We start from the raw sequence: 21746 nt of genomic DNA, 5'->3' as shown, positions 1-21746 counted from the left end.
AGTTCTGGTTAACATGGGCTGGATCCAAGGCTGCATCAAGTGCCAAGTTTTAGAGGCATAATTTGGCAATTAGCAATCAGGAGCAAGCACATCACTATTACTTGAGGCTGTTTTTGAGTACAAATTTACCTCAGCAAAAAAAGTACTGCATTCCTGTGAGGTTCGTTAAGAGAGGCTCAGAAAGGTATAGTGAAACTTCCCAGGCTTCCACATCTTTCATTTTGACATGACATGCAAGAGAGTCAGATGTGAGCTCTATGCAGGGTGCGAACTACGGGGGAGCTAGGGGGAGCTCAGCTCCCCTTAATAAGACATGGGCTCCCCTGAAAACGTGATTTGTGAAATTTTGGGGGGGGTCTCAAAAAATATTGACACTGTGTTATTTTGACGTGCAATTTCAGTTTTGTGTAATGTGATCATCGTGGATTATTGTGTGTAAAATAGCAAAATATCATTCATTTATGCATGACGGCGATTTAAACCTAATTCACTTCAATAAAGATAACTATACATGCTATTCTTGTCATGAGCATCAAGGTGTGGTGGCGCTGCGGTGCACATTCCACTCATGTTTAGTACATGTATTAACTCAAAGATTTGTAGAAAAAGTATATACACGTTGGAGGCCATTGATCTGCGCGCAAAGTCCTTGAAATCCATTCTGCAGTTAGCATATAGCACCACTTCTTGGATTTCTGGACGAACAGCAAAGGAAGCTGACCCCAGGCCTCTGTGTTCGATTCTGTGTTAAAGTAAGGCATGTTATTCCCAATTATGTGTTGTGGCTGGGTTGTTATAGGTCTGCGTGACTCTCGATGTCTTATGCCTAATTGAACGGAGGAATTATGGTATCTTCTGTAACCTGACGAGTAATTTAACCATTGTTCATGTGAACTGTAATTTAATTTAATTAATTTATAGACTATTTGTGGGTGGCACTTAGCTGTTTGACCAATCAATTCGTGTCGATGAAGTATAATAGGTATCCTGTATAGTGATTTATCCTATATAGTGCTTGCATAAAGCAAGTAGTGCATACACTTGTAGCTGTTATGTATCTTTGTAAGTCATTGTAAGTCCTCTTTTGAGGCAAGCGCAAGCGCACAAACCCCCCCCAAAAAACAAACAAACAAGTGGGCTCCCCCAAAGGACACGTTATATTTCGAACACTGGCTATATGTGTATGGAAGTCTAAAGTTGTGCTATAAAAAAAATGATGCTGTCATGTCTGAATTTTGATTGACTGAGACTTGGCATTCCCAGTGTCATTGTTGATCCTCTGCCAGCTCCGTCAATGCTGGGATAAGTGTCTCTTGACATTTAACGTCTCAGTTTGTCCATGTGGAACAATCTGAGAGAGATTACATGACAGGCTTTTTAGAACAGCCTTTGACCAACGCTATTGGAATTGATTGAACTGAAATAAAGTCTCACGAACTAATTATTTTGCCTTTCATCCTCCTAAAATTGCAACCAAAAAGAGCTAAGTCTAACTGACATGTTAAGCAACCAATCACAGTTTGTTTTGTTCCGAGTCATGTTTAGGTTGGTGAAAATTAAAAGTTGATGTCCCTACAATAAAAGACCGGCGTGCATAAACATTCTACATTCAAGAACTTTGAACTTCACATACTTTAGAAAATCCAGCGTTTAGTTGATCCTGATAAGTGCTCATTGTCACGGTTGTAAACACACCAGACTTTCTTCTTTCATAAGGGGGGTTTGGCTTCACAGTGGCTTTGTTTCCCAGCGGATCTTTAAAGAACGGGACACATAAGTCTCCCGGAAATCCTGGAGAATTCAACCAATCAGATGACGACTTAATGTTTCCAATTTTGTGTGCCATATGCATCAGACGTTCAGCTAATGGTCTGTGGGAATGACGTCTGAGGCTGAGACTATGTTTTAGGCATCATAAAAGCCTTCCTCCTCTCTCTTTTGTTAAAGCTAAATCACTGGCCCTGCCCTGAAGAGACACAAAGCAACTTCTCTTCAAAGGCCGTTATCACCTCTGCTCCCCTGGACAATCCTAGCGGAGACGGTGTCTGGGGCTCTCCTCAAGCTTCAAAGATAGCACAGGAGAGAGGAGAGGTGTGGTGACCACTTCTCTTGAGACTCTCCTGCTTCACAGCATAGTAATGGTGATATGCTAAAGCCTGCCGGCACGTTGACGTGATTGGCTACAAGGTAGTTTTTTTGACGTAAGAAACACTGGCGATTTCAAACCGTGTTTTTGAGACTGTCTTTGGCTCACTGCAATTTTAAGGAGAAAATACTCAGCAATGGTGTTAACTTATGAATTTGCAAATGGTTTGTCTTAAAGCATATTAAAAACTCCATATAGACACAACATTGGTGTATATGTATGTTACTATAAAATGCATCATATTATTTTTACCATACTTAGGTGTAAAACTACACTAATTCTCCAGACCACCATAAGCAAGCAAATAAGGTAAAAACTCGCACCTGTGATTGGTCACCTCACCAAAAATGGGTGTGACGGATTGACTAGCTTTAAGAGTTCCCTATCTAGAAACATCTTGGCTCAATCTCTTTGAGACATCACACTTCCTGAATTTTTCTGGCAATTTACCTTCAAGTTAATTTCGTTGGATTCAACCTGGACCATCCAGAAGATATCAAGCATCAGCGCACTCCTAGCGAAATCATCAAGAATCTCCAGACTCTACCGCATCTAGACTCTTGTTCAGCAACCGAAGTTCATGCAAGTAACCATTTTGCAGCCTTTAGATGCGTTCTAAGTGTTGCTACTTTTTAAATGTGATTCTGATTCTTTGATGGTTCTCATGGGCTGTGGTTAATCAGTTAAATCTGGCTCTTTTTTTAAAATTTTCTTTATTCTGTATATAATCTTTGCTTAGTACTCGTAGTTCACTTATTAAACTCATTATATCCAACCCTGATGTAAACGCCATCTTTGCATGATAAATGCATTACGTAAATGCAGTATTGGGTCAGAAGGCTTTTTGATATAATACATTGAACACTTTTATCTCAAAGTATCAAGGAAAGAATCTGAATCTTCCTGATATGACCCCTCTAAAGATCTTGGACCGCAGCCTCCCTAAAATGCCACCACCACAAGCTCGTCACCATGCCCTGTCTGTCTGGATTAGTTCTCTTCCAGACTGTAGGCGAGGTTTGTGTATTTGTGTGTGCGTATCTCTGGCTGTCTTTCTGCGCTAGTAACGCATAAAGTCACAGCCGGTCTCTATTTAGCAACAATACCTTACACCACACTTCTGATTGTAATGTGGATCCTGGAGAATTTAGGTCAACATGTGCCAGAAGGGAAAAAGGAGGGAATTTCATAGATTTTAAAGTTGCACTTAGAAGATTAGATATGATTTTTCTTTACCAATCTATTTTCAAACACGTCTCCTGAGGCGCTCTAAAGAGCGTCAAAATTTCTTTAAAACTGAAGACAGGAACTCGGCTGCAATTTGCAAACTTGATGTCATTTTAGCTTGTTAAAATCTATAACGTCAACAAAAAGGTTAGCTGTCTGATTCTGTCATATATTTTTACTTCCGTAAAGCTTTATCTAAAAGCAGATGTTCTTTCAAAACCAGTATTTAAAGATAATATACACTCACCTAAAGGATTATTAGGAACACCATACTAATACTGTGTTTGACCCCCTTTCACCTTCAGAACTGCCTTAATTCTACGTGGCATTGATTCAACAAGGTGCTGAAAGCATTCTTTAGAAATGTTGGCCCATATTGATTGGATAGCATCTTGCAGTTGATGGAGATTTGTGGGATGCACATCCAGGGCACGAAGCTCCCGTTCCACCACATCCCAAAGATGCTCTATTGGGTTGAGATCTGGTGACTGTGGGGGCCATTTTAGTACAGTGAACTCATTGTCATGTTCAAGAAACCAATTTGAAATGATTCGAGCTTTGTGACATGGTGCATTATCCTGCTGGAAGTAGCCATCAGAGGATGGGTACATGGTGGTCATAAAGGGATGGACATGGTCAGAAACAATGCTCAGGTAGGCCGTGGCATTTAAACGATGCCCAATTGGCACTAAGGGGCCTAAAGTGTGCCAAGAAAACATCCCCCACACCATTACACCACCACCACCAGCCTGCACAGTGGTAACAAGGCATGATGGATCCATGTTCTCATTCTGTTTACGCCAAATTCTGACTCTACCATCTACCAACAGAAATCGAGACTCATCAGACCAGGCAACAATTTTCCAGTCTTCAACTGTCCAATTTTGGTGAGCTTGTGCAAATTGTAGCCTCTTTTTCCTATTTGTAGTGGAGATGAGTGGTACCCGGTGGGGTCTTCTGCTGTTGTAGCCCATCCGCCTCAAGGTTGTGCGTGTTGTGGCTTCACAAATGCTTTGCTGCATACCTCGGTTGTAACGAGTGGTTATTTCAGTCAAAGTTGCTCTTCTATCAGCTTGAATCAGTCGGCCCATTCTCCTCTGACCTCTAGCATCAACAAGGCATTTTCGCCCACAGGACTGCCGCATACTGGATGTTTTTCCCTTTTCACACCATTCTTTGTAAACCCTAGAAATGGTTGTGCGTGAAAATCCCAGTAACTGAGCAGATTGTGAAATACTCAGACCGGCCCGTCTGGCACCAACAACCATGCCACGCTCAAAATTGCTTAAATCACCTTTCTTTCCCATTCTGACATTCAGTTTGGAGTTCAGGAGATTGTCTTGACCAGGACCACACCCCTAAATGCATTGAAGCAACTGCCATGTGATTGGTTGATTAGATAATTGCATTAATGAGAAATTGAACAGGTGTTCCTAATAATCCTTTAGGTGAGTGTATATATATATTTAATTTTATCAGTGTAGAAAAACAATGTTATCACATTGAAAAAGTCACAATTCCAAGTATGTTGACCATGCATTATTATTATTATTATTAATTTGACTGATTTAATTTAATATTTTCATTTGTTAATTACAATTGATTTCAATATTTTACATATTAAATGAATACATGTGCACCATATTCACATTATTTATATCTATTATAAATTGTAATATTTTGTATATTTATTATCCTAATCTTAAATGAAAGTTAGCATTTACCTTTTGCTGCCTAATCTACAGTAACATTCCAGTCGTGCAAGCTTCTAGGTTGCCTGGCCTATAAGCACAGTACCGATCAACATTTTATTCATCCCACTGATTCACTGAGCTTACATTTTGTGTTTGTGCCACAGTATCGGACTGACTCAGGGATATCTCTTGCCCTTGGCCATCCAGTGAGCCATTGGAATCCAATAATTGTAATTTTGGAATTGGGTCTTGCTGACTATAGTGCATCAAGTCACAGGAGAGAGGAGTCCCCTTTGGCCAATTAATCCTTCTTAGCATGGTCTTAATCAATGGGACACTGTTTATCTGAACCAAATTTCCCCTGTAATTGAGCAGAGGATTGGTAATCAGAGCTCACCTGCTGGTAAAACTGAGATCTAATAGAAAGTTTGAGTAGTTTTTAAACAACCTGTGCATAGAGCTGTCTGTTTATATCACACTATAACGGCTATTTCATGAAATCTGATACATGCCAGCAGGCCTTGACATTAACTTTTTTGCTCACTAGCCAATGTGGCTAGTGGTTTTCCAAAGTTACTAGCCACACAGCATTTTTACTAGCCACATTTTTGTTGTTGTGAAATTACCTGATAAAAGTTGACTATGGCGTGCTAAAATTTACTTGAACTAGATTTACAAGTTAAGCACGCACAGCGTTTTGAAGGGGATTCCCATAGCGTAAGCTACTTACGCAATAGGAGAGACCTCTCGAAAGGGAACGTCTCGGTTACTAACGTAACCTCGGTTCCCTGAGATGAGGGAACGAGTATTGCGTAACTTGCCGTGCTTGTGCTTTGGTCAAGGATCGCTTCAGTCGATTTAACCTAAAGAAACTTGACGTACGATGGGCTCAATTTATAGCCTCTGGCCACGCCCATCTTGGCGGGCTCTGACGTGTAAGGGCGCGAGTTGCCCTGATTGGACTACGCGTCTGAGCCGCCCCGTCATAGGTTTGTGCAGTTGCCGCAGCACAGCCAATGACCGTGCTCGCCGCTCATCTGCGTGTGCTGTTGCAGCTACACTGCGTTTTAAAAAAATGGCTTCAATATTCTCGAGAAAAGGAGTTTTCCTTAATCCTGAATTGTATTAAGACTACAATTATTCAACCAAACAAAGTGGCTAGTTGGAGTGACTGTGTTACCCGCCACGAGCAAAATCCACCCGCATTTGGCGGGTTGACGGGTGTTAATATCAAGCCCTGCATGCCAGTCAGCAGAATAATTTGCTTTCCTTTGGGAGAGAGTAGAGAGAGAACTTCTTTAAAGTACACCTAGCAGGTGTTTATATCTTCTCCATAAACCTATAATAGCAAATAGGGTGTTCTTACCGTTTTTACAGATGGGGCAGCACTGTTCTGGCTCATACACTGGGTTGACGCACTCTGGTACTGCACAGTCAGCGACCACACAGTGCACCTCGTTATTTGGCTCGCAGCGACACCATTCACAGGGCGAAGGCTGGAGAGACAGAGAAATATGATACTGTGAGAGACTCTTAAAGTAAGATACCACAGTGGAAGTCAACATGAAATCCAAACTGACCCTGTTTGTGAGTCTATGGCATGTTTGGTTTGATTAAAACGAACCCTTTTGCGATTGCTCTGTTAGTGCGGTTCATTTGAATTAGTGTGAAAGCTGCCATCTGAACCCTGATGCGCACCAAACAAGCTGACCGAGACCGCTGAAAAGATGGGCCTTGGTCCACTTCCAAACAAACTCTTTTGCGGTTCGAATGATATATGAACGCAACATGGACAAAAGACATGTAAACAAACCATAAACAGGAAGATGAGACCCTAAAAAGGACAATGCTCATGCATACCTGTTTTTTCTCGTCATAGTCGCGATGTTGCCCATCACAGTTCGATACAGGTCTCAGAACCTCGTCTCCTCGCAGCAGATCGTTTGTGTGTGTGACGGAGGGATTCCTGCAGCTGTTTTGACTCCTTTACACATTTTATAAACTCTTCAAAAAGTTCTCAGCTGATTAAAATACCATCATATGTAGGCTACACACATACAACGAGCGCCTTTAGCCCAGAACACACCATTGTTTTGCATGTTCTGTAAGTTCCATCTTAAAATAGGCAATACGTCATGAAAGCAAACCAATCAGGTTGTGAATGAATCCCTATGTATCTTTAGGTTCGGTGATGAAAATACCAATCTGAACGTTAAGCGGACCAGGACCAAAGTTTTTTCCTTGTTTTTTTTTTCTGGACCTAACAAACCAAGCGAAGCAAACTACAATTGTGAACACACCCTAAAAAGGTATATGAAAGTACAATAACTTGCTTTGTGTCACACATCCCTCTCTCTTTTCAACTCACCCCTGCAACCTCCTGGCTACTTTGCACACTACCATTGCACAGATTTTTTTGTTACTTTTAAAAGAAATCAGTTATGCCCTATGAAGTCTCTTATGCTTTTTTACTTGATAAAAAAAAATACAGTAAAGGCCCCTTCACACTGAGCGCGACGCGATAAAGCTATGCGAAACCCCAACGAATGGAGCTTTCACACTGAACATGAAACGATTGATTGCCTTCAGCTAATTCACGACTGCACGATAGACCTGACGCTGACCGAGGAATTCCCTCATGTAGCCTATGTATCTCGTATCACCAATAATTCCATCAGACAGTATCTAACCAGTGAACAACAAGTTGAGATTGTACCATTCAGTACATACTTGTCAGAGAATATAGCCCAAATTAATAGGTGATTAGTTTCAACATTGCATGTCTGGTTTTTTTTTTTTTTTTTTAAACACTCCTCCAACTGCTGAATATTACATGTACCCCAAAAGTCCTACACTGAAATTTGGATTTCTGTGATAATTTCAGAAACTCTACATGTAGCCTAGTATTTGAATGCGACCACAGATTTTATGCTTTATTACAGTATTAAAAAACAATTGACAGATTTAAATATTCTACAGAGCCATCTTTTAGAGTGTGTACCAGCTTCCCACACAGTTCAGGTATGTTTTTAGTCCATTATTTTGGCTGTTGAGGCAAGTCGAATGATGCTACTTCACAGTTGCTATGATAGTGTTTGATGGTGGGCAGTGTTAAAATTGCATTTCTCACATAGCTTAAAATTTTGGCTGAAATCTTATCACAAAATCAAGTGTGCTGGCATTATTATGAGTTAATATTTAACAGTATTTTTTATAAACTCAGCATTTTTCTTTTTTTTTCACTTTAAGCCAATTTTTCCCCATTTGTGCCACAGTGTAGGCCAATATTGTGCAGATTTGGTTACTAGTGCACCTTTCCTCTGTTCTCAGCTCTTGAACTCTGTAGCCCCTTCGAAGTGATCGATAGGCTCTCTCTGGCTTCTCTCACAGGTCTCCTTTATGTTCACACAGAGAGTTTTGAGGTACGACCTTTTCAAGGAAGTGTCTGGGTGGTTTGATGTATCTTCCACTACCTGATAATTGAAACAGCAGTGTCCACTGGGACATTCAAACTCTCATATTATTTTGCACTCTTATTCTAATTTATGTGTTTATTTTAACTTCCACAGTAGCAATTTTGGAATGTTCTCTAGTTTTCATTTTCACAGCAGTCCTTTAGAGTAATGGACCCTTATCTCTGGGGTTCCTCTCCAGAGAGTGTGGAAGTTATTTGAATGATTCCCAGGTAGAAGCCAATTGTGAGGCAACTTTGTCATCATTATAGCAATTGTTTCTTTTTGCAAGAAATTATGCAACATGGGGACTGAAATTTTATGCAAACAGCATATATACAGGGGTTGGACAATGAAACTGAAACACTGGCACTATATTAGTGTTGGAGGTTTCATACCTATATATGTGCGGCCTGATGGTCAATCTTCACTGATTGGACATTCCATCAGTAAGAGCAGAGTGTGATGGTTGAATTAGCAGAGCAATATCACAGATGCACATAAAATATTTCAATACATACAACACAATGCGAGACATATCAGAGTTCAAAAGAGGACAAATTGTTGGTGTATGTCTTGCTGGTGCATCTGTGGCCAGGACAGCAAGTCTTTGGTGTATCGAGAGGTATCCAGGGTAATGTCGGTAGCTATACCCCCAAGTAGGACAAACCATATCCAACAGTAGTAACTGTCGATGCAAGAAGAAGCTGTCTGAAAGGTATGTCCAAGTACTAACCAGGATTATATCCAAAAAACATAAAACTACAGCTGCCCAACACACTGCAGAATTAAATGCGCACCTCGACTCTCCTGTTTCCACCAAAACTGTTTGTCGGGAGCTCCACAGGGTCAATATTCATGGTCAGGCTGCTATAGCCAAACACTCGTGCCAATGCCAAATGTCGGTTTGATTGATGCCAACAGTGCAAATCTTGGGCTGTGGACAATGTGAAACATGTATTGTTCTCTGATGAGTCCACCTTCACTGTCTTTCCCACATCTGTGGGAGTTATAGTGTGGAAAAGCCCCAAAGAAGCTTACCAACCCAACTGTTGCGTGCCCAGAGTGAAACATGGCGTGGATGAGTGATGGTTTGGGCTGCAATATCATGGCATTTACTATACTGTGTCAATGCCAAGGACTACCGAACCATTCTGGTGGACCATGCGCACCTAATGGTTTAAGCATTGCACCCTGAAGGTTTCTGATGTATATTACACACAGAACTGAAAAACCCTTTCTCTGTCTTTTTTTCATCAGTCAGCCTAAAGTACTGGATTGATTCAGCAAACGCTTGATGAAGAAATAATGACTGAATTTGCCAGCATTTGTCAGGTTAGTGCCATCAAATCTTTTCAAGAAGAACGGTATATTCTGTATATTCCACTTTATTTTGAAATATGTCTATGAAATAATGAGTATTTATTACTTTGGAATGGCACGAATTCTTATCACAAATATACACATTTTCTGCTTTTTCTGTTCATGGGAATTGCTGCACCATTATTTGATTTGTTTATTATTTTTATTGTATATTATTACATTTCTGATGAAAAATTAATTCTAAATGACACAAAACAAACCAAGCATTTACCAGAATAAACTTTCATTCAGTTTGGGGTCAGTAAGAATTTTTTTTTGTTTGTTTGTTTAAATCAAAAGTCACAGTAAAGACATTAATAATGTTACAAAAGATTTCTATTTCAGATGTTGATCTTTTGAACTTTCTATTCATCAAATAATCCTGAAAAAGGTGTATCATGGTTTCCAGCACAACTGTATTCAACACGATAACAAGAAGAAATTAAGAATAAATTCAGCCTTGGTGAGCATAACAGACTTAAAAAAAAACATTAACGATGTATTAAATTGTAGCACTGGGACGTTTTTGAAAACTATGGGATGATACAGCCCGTTTCATTAATTAATTTCATCTTTTAAACAGAGGTGACACTGACTCATGCGTATGCTAGCATGGATCACACAGGGCTGAAGGTTTCGGGGACAGACAGAGATTGGAACCCTTGTCCTGGCAGAGGTCATGCCCTTTAGTCTCTGCACACTGTGTAAGTGGCACGTACACTAATAATCCTCTGTTCTCCATTGATAACAGCATTCAGTCCAGTGGGACAGGGGCTTGTGAACTTGCCCAAACAAATCATTTGTAATTGTGCCAGACTCCTCATAGGGCCAACACACGGCAAAAAAGCATACAATGGGCAGCAGTTGGCACAAGCGTCTGGTTTTCATTGCTTATAATGTAGAGAATGCTGAGATTAACATTTGCGCTTAAGAACAGACTATGATCTTGAACATTTTGCTTTGCTAAAGGGCACTTGAGCAGTGTCTTAAATGGGTATTATGAGATTCAAAGTGTACATGCAGTACTACAAAAAAAATTACCCTTACAAAGTATTGATTACATTCATAAGAGGTTCATATCATGTTCTGGTGAATAGACTTTTTAAGTAACTGGGCCTGGATCACTCTTATTATAAAGGCTTTACACTTTCCAAGATTATCTACTTATGGTATTAGATATTATTCAACAACATGGTTCCAACAAAAATGTAAGCAAATCAAATGAAAGGAAAAAAACTTAGTAATTTCAGGGCACAATTTCCCTGCTGAAAAAAATATTGTTTTCTGATTTTAAGCCAGTCTGACCAAGAACTATTTTCTTAGTCTGATAAACTGACAAGTGTATATAATGTCTCATAAACCAGCAAGCCAGACCAACCTAATCAGGTCAGGCTGGTTTAAGCAGATTTTTTTAAAGTCAAGAAGATTAAATATATTCATTCAAAATGAATTATTGTTACGTGCATGTGCATTTTGGGGGCTCTCAAAAATAGCGCATTCATTTTTGTGATAAATTTTTTAGTTTAGAAAGGCCGACCGACATGGTTTGCATGTAGGCCTGTCCTATGATCAGCCAATCATTCATTCAAGGGCTTTTAAATTATTCAAGATAATAATAAACGTTTCAATTCAGTTCACATCATAGACCATAGTTCATAGCACTGCTCCCACGGCAACTGGCGATTCGTTTTGATGTGTGACCAAAAGTGGTTTCATTTACTTTGTCTCTTATTAACATGCAAACCCAGCATATATATATATATATATATATATATATATATATATATATATATATATATATATATATATATATATATATATATATATATATATAAAAAATAATAAAATAAAAAAGTTAGACTGATACTGTATATCAGTGGCGGATGATGGGATGATGCTTTTCTTAAGAAGAACACTGCCATCCATTATTAATGACAAAAACTGTACCAGAGACAGTATAAGTGCTAGAAGAAGGTCCACTTCTAGGAAAACATACGAGAAGTCATGCATCCCATGTAATCTTATAGCATTCACTACTGCTGTATAAATATATATACAAGTATATATACTGCAGGAGAAAAGAGAGAGTGCTGAACAATATACTTGGCATTCTGCAGGTAGTATAAATACTATGAACACATTTACTGAAAGGCAGATGACAGTATGAGCAGTATTTTGTAACTGCAAAGGGTAACGTGTAAAAGGGCGTCTGTGATATTTTTGTACTGTTGTCCGATTACATTGATTTCTGTATGGCTCATGTGATTAAAAGATTTCGGAAACGCCTGTAGTATTTGGACTAGGTCATATGGGTGAGTAAATAATGATAGTATTTCCTCAATGAGGCCTCACCACTGAATCGTGTGGGCATGCTGGCTCTAAAGTGGTAAAAAAATATGTTAAAACCAGTTATATTCACTAATGGTGCCACTGATGGCTCAGATGCAGAGCTTGAGTCATCAGATCCTAATGAGTTTAAGCATAGATGCTGAGCTACATCGTTCTGACAGCATTCTGGGAAATGCAGTTCCAGACATGAGGGTGACTAACAGGCTTATGTGAAATGCCTTCAGAAAATGTTAAAGATCATGGTGGGTTGCAAAGGTTGCATTCCTATGTGGCTATAGTTAAAAAAACACCAGGATCGGGGAATACAAGAGAGAGAGGATGGTGGGAAAATCAAGATACTGAAGCTGGTGACCACCAATTTCCACTTGAACCATTTGGAATTGTAAGATTAAACTTGCTGAAACCATTTCATAGTTCCAGTTTCCGCTGGCCTACTTGTTAGCTATTAATCAGTGTTTTAAATTAAAACCATGCTGTTCCTCAGGCAGTTGGATCGGAAAATCAATTTAAGCAATTCATTTCAGGTGCTTTTTATAGCTATTTCCTCTCACAGGTGTCAGAGTTTGAGTGAGTACAGTCACTAATTACTGCTCACTGTAGCATATGCAGATGAGAGGGCAACTTATTTTGCATGTACGTGTGCGCGCGCACGAGAGAAAGAGAGACGTCATAGTTGAAGCATTTCGAAGCGCTAAACTGATTTCTCTACATATCTGTTTTAATAAAGTTGCAGTCTGACAGTGATAGGCACTGCCTTGGTTTTGATGGAATTTAAATTGACATTTCCTCGTTGAATATTCAGCATGAAAAATGCGCAGCCGTCTGTTTCAAGATGCTGAATAAAACGGACGCACTGTTCTTTTGTTGTAGCGTTGAGCGATACTCATGACAAGACAATTCCAAACCTTGAGGAATGGAGAGTGTTATCTGATTCATTTACAAAACATGCTTTTCTCTGAATGCTTGAGGATTCAGCAAGAAAAATCCAATGAGGGTACCCAGATATAATCTTTTGAAAGGATATGTGTAATTTTATTTTGCATGCATTATCTATAGGCCATTCCCTCAAAACTTCATTTTCTCACCCCCTCTCACAGGTATTCCCCTTCCTGGTGATTCCAGGCACACAGACGGGATCGTTCAGAGCTCACATCCCGGCCCTAGCCTTTCTGCCTGGGATCTGAACTCACCATAAAGCTCAGGTCTCTTGCTTGCAGCTGAGATGTGGCTGGGGATGCGGCGGTGGAGTGGCACCCTTCCACGGCTGCTGGGGGACCCTGTAGGTGAAACACCTACTGAGGGTAAGTTTCAGAGCTCTTAGTGAATATAACACAACAGCAGAATAGGAACCACTACCCCCCAGAACCCCAATCCCACTGCCCCCTGAAATCACCAAATATAGGCCTGGTTTCACAGACAGGGCTTAGATAAAGCCAGGATTAGGCCTTAGTTAAATTAGGACATTTAAGCAGCTTTTATAAATGTGCCTGAAAAAACATTATTGGTGTGCATCTTGAGACAAAACAATGACACTGACATATTTTAGGATTTGTCAGTGCAAGTTGCTTTCAGTTAAGACAGCTCAAACATGCATTTTAATCTGGGACTAGTTTAAGTCTTGTCTGTGAAACTGGGCATTAATGTTATAATCATATTGTTTTTGTATGTTCTTACACTCCTAGTACAGTATATATTGTTCTTGTGTAAAGTGGCCACACAATGTATTTGGACAATTTCTTTGCATTAGTAAACCAAGTAGTATATCTGTAAACAATTTTTTTTATTTATTTTTTATTTATTATTTTTAACTTAACCAACTGGGCCAGTTCTCCACTACCGTTTAAAGTTTAGGGTCTGTAATATTTTTTTAATGTCCACCAAGGCACAAAGGCATGTGATCAAAAATACAGTAAAAACATTAGCATTAGCATTGTAAAATATATCAATTTAAAGTAACTGTTTTCTATTTTAATATGTTTTAAAACTGTTTACTCCAGTGTTCAGTGTCGCATGATCCTTCAGAAATCATTTTAATATGCTTATTTAGTGCTCAAATGCATTTCTTATTATCAATATTGAAAACAATATAGAATAAATAAAGTAGTGCTGCGTAAGATTTTTGTGAAAATATAACATATTTCTTTGATGAATAGAAAGTTCTAGAAAGGCATTTGAATCGAAATAGAAATCTTCTGTAACATTATAAATGTCTCTACTGTCACATTTGATCAATGTAGTGCATCCTAAAAGTATTAATTTCTTTAAAGCTACACTGTGTAGGATTTTCTCCCATCTAGTGGTGAAATTGTTTATGACTACCAACTGAATATTACTTTCTAGCCCCTCCCATTCCGAGGGCGTTTTAACTCCTACGGTATTTCAAATCTGCCGGCAGTCCCGAGTAATATTCCCCTCGTATTCGTCACGGTGCCACTGAGTGTAAATACGCGAAAGGCGAAGCTTGAATTTCCAGGTATGTCCCTCTTTGGCTAATGTATTTTCAAGATGGAGGCGCAACATGGCTGCCGCCATTCGAGCGACTCGCTCGTATGTATTCTAAATGGCAGATTCTACGCTTACGAGACTACTTGATTAGTTGGTAGAAGTACTTACACATTAATGAGCACATATCATTTTGAAAGAACAAAGTGTTTTTTGCTAAGAATCAACTTAAAAAAATTACACAGTGTAGCTTTAAAAAAAAAAAAAACTGACTTACTGACCCCATTTTTTTTTTACAGTAGTGTATATATGCATTTGCTTGTGTGTATTTTTATTTATTTTTTCATTTAATTTTTATTTAATTTAAAATGATCTAAACCAATGATCAATTTCCAAATATTTTTTGGAGCCACTGTATTTGCAAACTTGTATTTTTATATTAAATATAAAAATAAAAGGCTTCCTAATACATCCTTCCTCCTCAAAGCACAGAGAGAAAATGTGCAGGAAGAGAGCAGTGAAGTAATTGTCCGTTATACTTTATTCCTCTCAGGGTTTCGACTGACAGAATTGAATGAACATGCTCTTCCTGAACTTTCACTGGAACATTGTAAAAATCAAGACATGTATTGGATGAGCTATTGCCATGTTTTAGAAATGATGTGATCAACTCAGTCGGTATAAATCCTATAGCTCTTTTAATCACCCTCAGCCTGGGAAACATGACATTTAATAAACCACATAACTGCCCAGGTCAAGCTGGGTTACACACGGGTCAACGTGAATCGCTTTGATGATACACTTCGATTCTTTCATTTCAAAATCCGTCACTCAGCTGTCATTTGCAGTGATTAGAAACAACAAAAAGCTCTGCTGACTGATTGGTCTTTCTTATTCTACAATGAAAAGCCTTCTCCGCGTGTAAGATTCATATCTCTGTGGGGCTCCTCCCACTCCTGCTGAGACAAGTAAATACAGTCCTCACTAAAGAAAGGCTGAGGAAATGCCAATGTGGCCCACACCAAAGGTTACCCTGTCGGCTTCTCTTAATTGGATCAGCTATCAAGAGCCGTGATGCCCTTTGATTCCCATTCACAGCTGGACTTCAGTAGTTGCTTTTTAATTCAAAGAGATCTCACTGGACACTATTGAGCGACGGTGCCTCGTTTGCTTAATGCACAACTCAAATTCAGAGCAGAAACTGATCAAAAATGGATTTCTGCTGGTTATGAATTGCATCGCTTTGTTTATGGGCTTTCAGTCAGGGTCTCTTCTGATGGGAGATAATCAATAGAGTCAGATAAACAGTTTTAAAGGTAATAAAAGATTGTAAGCGGTCCTTCCACTCAAGGTCGGAGAGAACATGCGGGTGAGATGCTGTATTGATGGACCCGATCTTTTTATCAAACAGACTCACATGGGCAAATACATCTAGCTGAACCATATGCTTGCATCACAACAGGGCTAATCAGCCGCCTAACAAAGATGGATTTGATTTAAAAGTCTTAGAGACCCTAATTAAAAGAAACTGCTTGGCTTTGTCAGTCTTTCCCTAGTAATGCCATTTATGTCATTTAACCTTCTTGTTAGCCACAAAAAGATTTCTTAGACCTTGCCAGCTTTTACAGATTTTAATTTGATTGGCACGAGTTTGCTTTGTTTATAGAGAAACAGGCCAAGGTACTGTTTGTGGAACTGAATTTAGATTGACACCTCAAAGAAAACACTAGGTATTACAATAAAATGCTGATTTTGTCCAAAGCTGGCCAGCCCCATGTTGATACAACAGAACTGTGAGTGATAATATATCAGATGTTGCCGGATGGGAAATTCATCACCCGGAGTGAGACTGAATTACATAGACCTTCCACCCCACGGTAATCCTGATATTAAACATTGTTCTGGTTTTTATCTACTGGTAACATAGTCTAAGATAATAATATTTGCAATACATTTAATGTTGGGAGACAGGTTGCCTAAAAAGGCCTGAATTTACATTATCTCAAGATTAAACATGAATCAGATGTGAGCATGAGATGAATGTTAATGATATCTTGTTCTCTGGAGAGAGAAGATTCAGGATACATGCAGTGCAAATCCACGAAAAAGATCCAAAGCATCACAATTAAGATTAAACGCATAATTACCAATGTGGCCAGTGAAGTATAAATTATAAGAAACGTCGAAGAACATTTCTTATGCTCTGTCTGTTCTTTCTCCTTAATAAATGCATGATGTTTATCTTAAAATATCATTTTTGAAATAGGATTTTGCTCAGTGTGATTCATCATTACAAATAACTATCCAAATTATAATATTAAATGTTATTAAATTATAAATAAATGTTAAATTATCAAAAATGTGTATTAAAATTCATGTTAAACATACATATTTAGAGTTCTCAAGAGAGATGAAATTCATAAATGGTGCTAACATGTGCTGGAAACTCTAATCTAAGAGGTGCACTAGCAAGTCCAAAGACTAATTCTGTGTCTGATGATTTATTGCTTTGTCCTTTGTTGATACCTAAAACTTGTATTAGAGTTTGCAGTTGCTGAAACAGACCACGTTAACCCTGGAAATGAGCTTTGTTGATGAAAGTAAAAATTCTGTGATCAAGGGCATCTGTTGTGATCTCATCAGTCACTTTCCTGGTGTTGCAAGTTTCAATTCTCTGACGTTGTATGTAAAAAAACAAAAAACAAAACAAAACTCATTTTGTGTGGCTTAGGCTGGGAACTAATACTTCTGAGAGTCTTTCTGGTATGTAAAAACAATATATGTACCACCTGCTATCTGCATCCCTGTATGTAGAAATGCATCAGTCCACGTAAACAAGGGTCCTGTTGATGTTAGTAATGTTATGTTTTATATACATTATATAGTATTAGAGAAATATCTAGTATATGCAGCTGCTTAATAGACTACTTATGGTAAATAGATGTGGCAATATGAGGCAACTTCTTGTTCCTCACCAAAGAGCTTACAACAACATGTTAGGTCTGATAAAGCGGTCATATACTGAATGCCTCATATATTTGTCAATTCTATGTCTTCTGAGTCTCAAGTTAGTGGAATGGTTCGTCATGCAGCACAACATCTATCTGTGTATGGCTGATGGGTCTTTTTAAGAATGCTTCAGTGCTTTGTTGTATGATTGATTGGCTTGCTTTCTTCCTCTGATCAATATAAATAACTAGAATCTAAAGTCAAGAGAAAATGCACGCCACTTTTAAATGGATTGCTCTGTCAAGTGGATTGTTTTTGTGGCACAGTTCTAATCAAATTACAGTTGATAGTGATGGATAGGACTTATCATGATGAGCTGGAGTAAAACAAGAACAAAACTATCCACAATATTGCATACTGCACTCATACACGGACCCACCCACACAGACTAATGTGCTGTATTTGAGGACATAGCAAGCAAGATTCATATTGTCATGAATGCTGTCTTAGAGCCAGACATGTGAAATTTGTAGACTTGAGTAAACAATTCAGACTCTTTAAAGAACAATCCACCCACAATTCAAGAATAATGGAAAGGCTTTTTTCCATCTGGACCTTTTTTAAACTAAGCCCCCATGATAATACACTGTACATGGTTGAAGTTTCAGCTGTAGTGCAAGACGCACGTAATAATTAATGCAAAGGCTGTGGGTTACACAATGCAATGCTAAATTAATAAAGTACAGTAACCTCATAATCTTGCAATAGTTATTCTGGTAATTTGGAGGCAGCGTGATCCTACCTTGAACTCCTCCAGGATTTTATAAGTCTTCCCTCTGTATTCACAGAAGTTTTTGACCTCCTTGCATTCGGGGCAACACCCGTTGTGTTCCACCTTGGTGCACTTGGGGTGAATTTTAGGGCACTCGGGTTGGTCACAGACAGGTCCGTCCTCCGTGCACACGCACGGGCAGTTCGAGTGGCCAGGGAAGAAGCGTTCCCCGAGCTTGTACACGAAGCCACTGTCATCCACGCAGCCTTTCCCTCGGTAGTCATCGAAAATGATGTCATTGTTGGCAGTTCTCTCGGCCTCTTCCGCGGCGGGATAGTCCTCAGGGCCGACAGAAGCCGGCGAGACAGCGGCGTTCAGGGCGAGCAGCACGACGCAAATCGCCGGGAGAAAAGGGCCCATCCTTTGCCGCGGCTGTCTTGACGCATTCAAGGAGAGTGTCTCAGGTCCCTTAAGTTGTAAGTCTCCATGCTGCAAATATGACACTGAAAGAAATGTAAACAACCCGTAGCTTGATAACTGGGCATGCATTTCTTTATCTTAACTCATAAAAAGATCGTCACAATGATCACGGTACAGTTTACTGAGAAATGTTAGCTCGAATTAATGGGTTGTGTTGTAACAATGTTTTAATCCGTTTTTTTTTTTTTTTTTTTTTTGCACTGTCTCAAACCTTCAAATGCTTTTATTGTAGGCTATTTATCTGCTACAAAGTAGTTTTGGAAATATATGACTTAAACCTAAACTGTATAAATTAGTGTCAGTGCTGTTATAGGCTACTGGTATGAGTTGCAACACCTATTGAATTTATTTTATTTGCAAATATCATATATATATATATATATATATATATATATATATATATATATATATATATACACACACACACACACATTGGGAAGCGTTACAACCCTCCCAGTCTTGTCGTTAGTCACGAAGTAAACATGTAGATATCAGAAAAGACATATTTTACATCAAATTAAATAAATTCCTACTGATCTGATTTGCAAATCAAATTATAAACCAGACATAAAAGCTATTTTGAGGAAAGTGAAATTGCCTGTCCTATAAATAAAACTTTACTCTCTCCTCATGAGGATGGGGGTCATGTATGTTAATGGTTTCACCCCTGTTAAACTGAAGGTGTTACAACTCACCCAGTGTTACAGCACTCCCCGGTCTCCCATACTGGTTAATCTCTGGTAAAGATCTGTCATTGTTCCCATACAGAATGCACTATTAGCCGAAGATACGTATAGATGGATGAAGAGTGAGCTCACATAAACGTGGTGTGTTTTCCTCCTAAATGCTGTCTCTGGTGGAGGTGGTGAAAATATTACTTTGAAGCATCAAAAATAAAACGTGTGTACGGGGGAAAAGCCCCCGAAGAGCAAAGTAAATCAACACAAACAAAAACCCAGATAATCACAGGCATCATAGACAGTGCTCAACAAAGTTAGCCAGGATGTCTATTTCTCAGGGACAACCAACAGGTAGCTCCCCAGCTTCTAATTCCTCACTGCAGATAGATGTGCATTGACCATGTCCGTACATTTCCATGCTCTGAATTTCATCTGCTCCAAGAGCCCTGAAGAAACGACACGGTTTCTGTGTCATTAACGAGTGCGTAATGGGCTTCAGTCCAAATGCCTCTTCACTCGTGAAAGCACGAGAAATTAACCATAAAACGGCACAGCAGAGCGAGATTCTGCACGCACTTAGAAGCTGGCAGAGTAAAGCACTTCAAAGGAAGAGTTTCCCTTTTACACTGAAAGATAGTCTTGTATTGTCAATGTCTAGTCTATAATAAAATGACTGCCTCTGGCATGCTGAATGTATCTGTGCAGAGACTGTCTGCGTTGAATGTAGTAATATAGTAATGATAAAGTAATATAATCATGGCCATGCAATATTAATTAAATATTGCATTGAAGTATTGCAATAAACACGAATACACCTTTAGCCAAGTGGCTGGACTAGACTTACCGCGTTGAAATGTCTGGTTCCACTTTGAATCGTAATCAAACGAGCAAGTGCACCTTCATAATGATAAACTCCAAAAAATCATTCCAATTCGGGTTGGTGCAAAAATGTGCTTACTCCAATACAACAGATAATCCGAATGTCTCTGCTATTTACAAATTAATGCTGATCATGTCCACTTCAGAAATGACATATCCAGAAACGCAGATGATAATTATGATTCCCCGATCATTAAGATACCTCTCATGATATGGAAAAGGAAGGGAAAAAGATCCAAAACATATGTACAAATGTACTTCCTTCTCGTGATCATCTAGTCATCCGCGACATTTAAATCAACTCCCAAATACTGCAGGTGGAACAGTATAACGCCATTTGGTCTTCGGCACCTCCGCCGAGAAAACAATTTGATGTCAAGTTAATAAACGAGATTAGATTCGATTACGTTTCCCCAGAGCGAAAGTAAGTTTATCTACATTGGAGATGCTCGCGCCTCCAGAGCAGACAGAAAAGCATCGTCTGAGACAGCGCTACTAAGTTGAGTGCGGAGAGGAATGAGAACAGAGGAGCGTTTCATCTTCAATAGGTCGCCTCAGTGAGTTCAGCACCGCGGACAGTGCCGGATCTAGAGTTCAGCACCACGGATAGCGCTCGATTCTGCACTGCCGGTGCTCCAATCTTTTCCTTGCTAAATTCTCTAATCATGAAGCATGATTTTGCGAAACGTGCAACAGGACAGTCTCTCTGGATCTTTGGTCATATTTTGCTACTCTTCTCAGCGTTTTCATTCGTAAATGAAAAGAAGTCATTAAATCGAGTTTGGTCATGAACAGTGAATCTTATAGCAACAATTGAAGATTTTATTGCATACGCTGATAAATTGTAAACTGAATCCACAGAAACATGCAAAATTGTTGTGCAGAAGGTAACCCATAGGGGCCACTGCATTACTGTATTTGATAGTGAGCTGAAGGTGGGCAAAACAGGCATTATTATTGGTGCATTTTGTGTCCTTCGTGATGTGTAAACAATGAAAAGCTGACACCAACTATTACTGTGCTATTATACACATATTTCATAATGCCTCAACTCAAATGCAGAAATAAATGTGTGTGTGTGTGTGTTATTTTGTTCCTTTCTACCAGGATATATTATATATCAGTAACACTTTAATTTGATGGTCCTTTTTGAACATTCTGTTGATATAAGTAACTTTGCAACTACATGTCAACTAACTCTCATTTGAGTATTAGTAGACTGTCTGCTTAATATCTGCTAATTCTTTATTGTAATGGTCCCTCAACACATTCTACTGACTATAAGTAACTTTGCAACTACATATCAAATTATTC

General features: G+C 39.0%; 1 protein-coding gene across 2 annotated transcripts in view; it reads right to left on the bottom strand.

Annotated features, from left to right (window-relative positions):
- The window catches only part of vwc2l (von Willebrand factor C domain containing 2 like), a 32568-nt gene extending 11628 nt beyond the window's left edge, over window positions 1–20940 (bottom strand). Inside the window, exons 1-3 of one of the 2 annotated variants that reach the window (XM_084122998.1) lie at window positions 20398–20940; window positions 18424–18896; window positions 6434–6563 (exon numbers count right to left, since the gene is read on the bottom strand). In XM_084122998.1, coding sequence (XP_083979124.1) covers window positions 6434–6563; window positions 18424–18813 — 520 coding nt within the window. In that variant the 5' untranslated portion in view covers window positions 18814–18896; window positions 20398–20940. Of the gene's footprint in view, window positions 1–6433; window positions 6564–18423; window positions 19042–20397 lie in introns of those variants that run through there. The other variant, XM_084122997.1, reaches the window with a different exon arrangement.
- Between the last annotated feature and the right edge of the window lie 806 nt (window positions 20941–21746).

This window comes from Abramis brama, assembly GCF_963993115.1.
Source record: "Abramis brama genome assembly, chromosome: 8".
Lineage (NCBI taxonomy): Eukaryota > Metazoa > Chordata > Actinopteri > Cypriniformes > Leuciscidae > Abramis > Abramis brama.
Note: the sequence above shows the minus strand (reverse complement) of the source record. Positions and strands in the feature narration are given on the sequence as shown.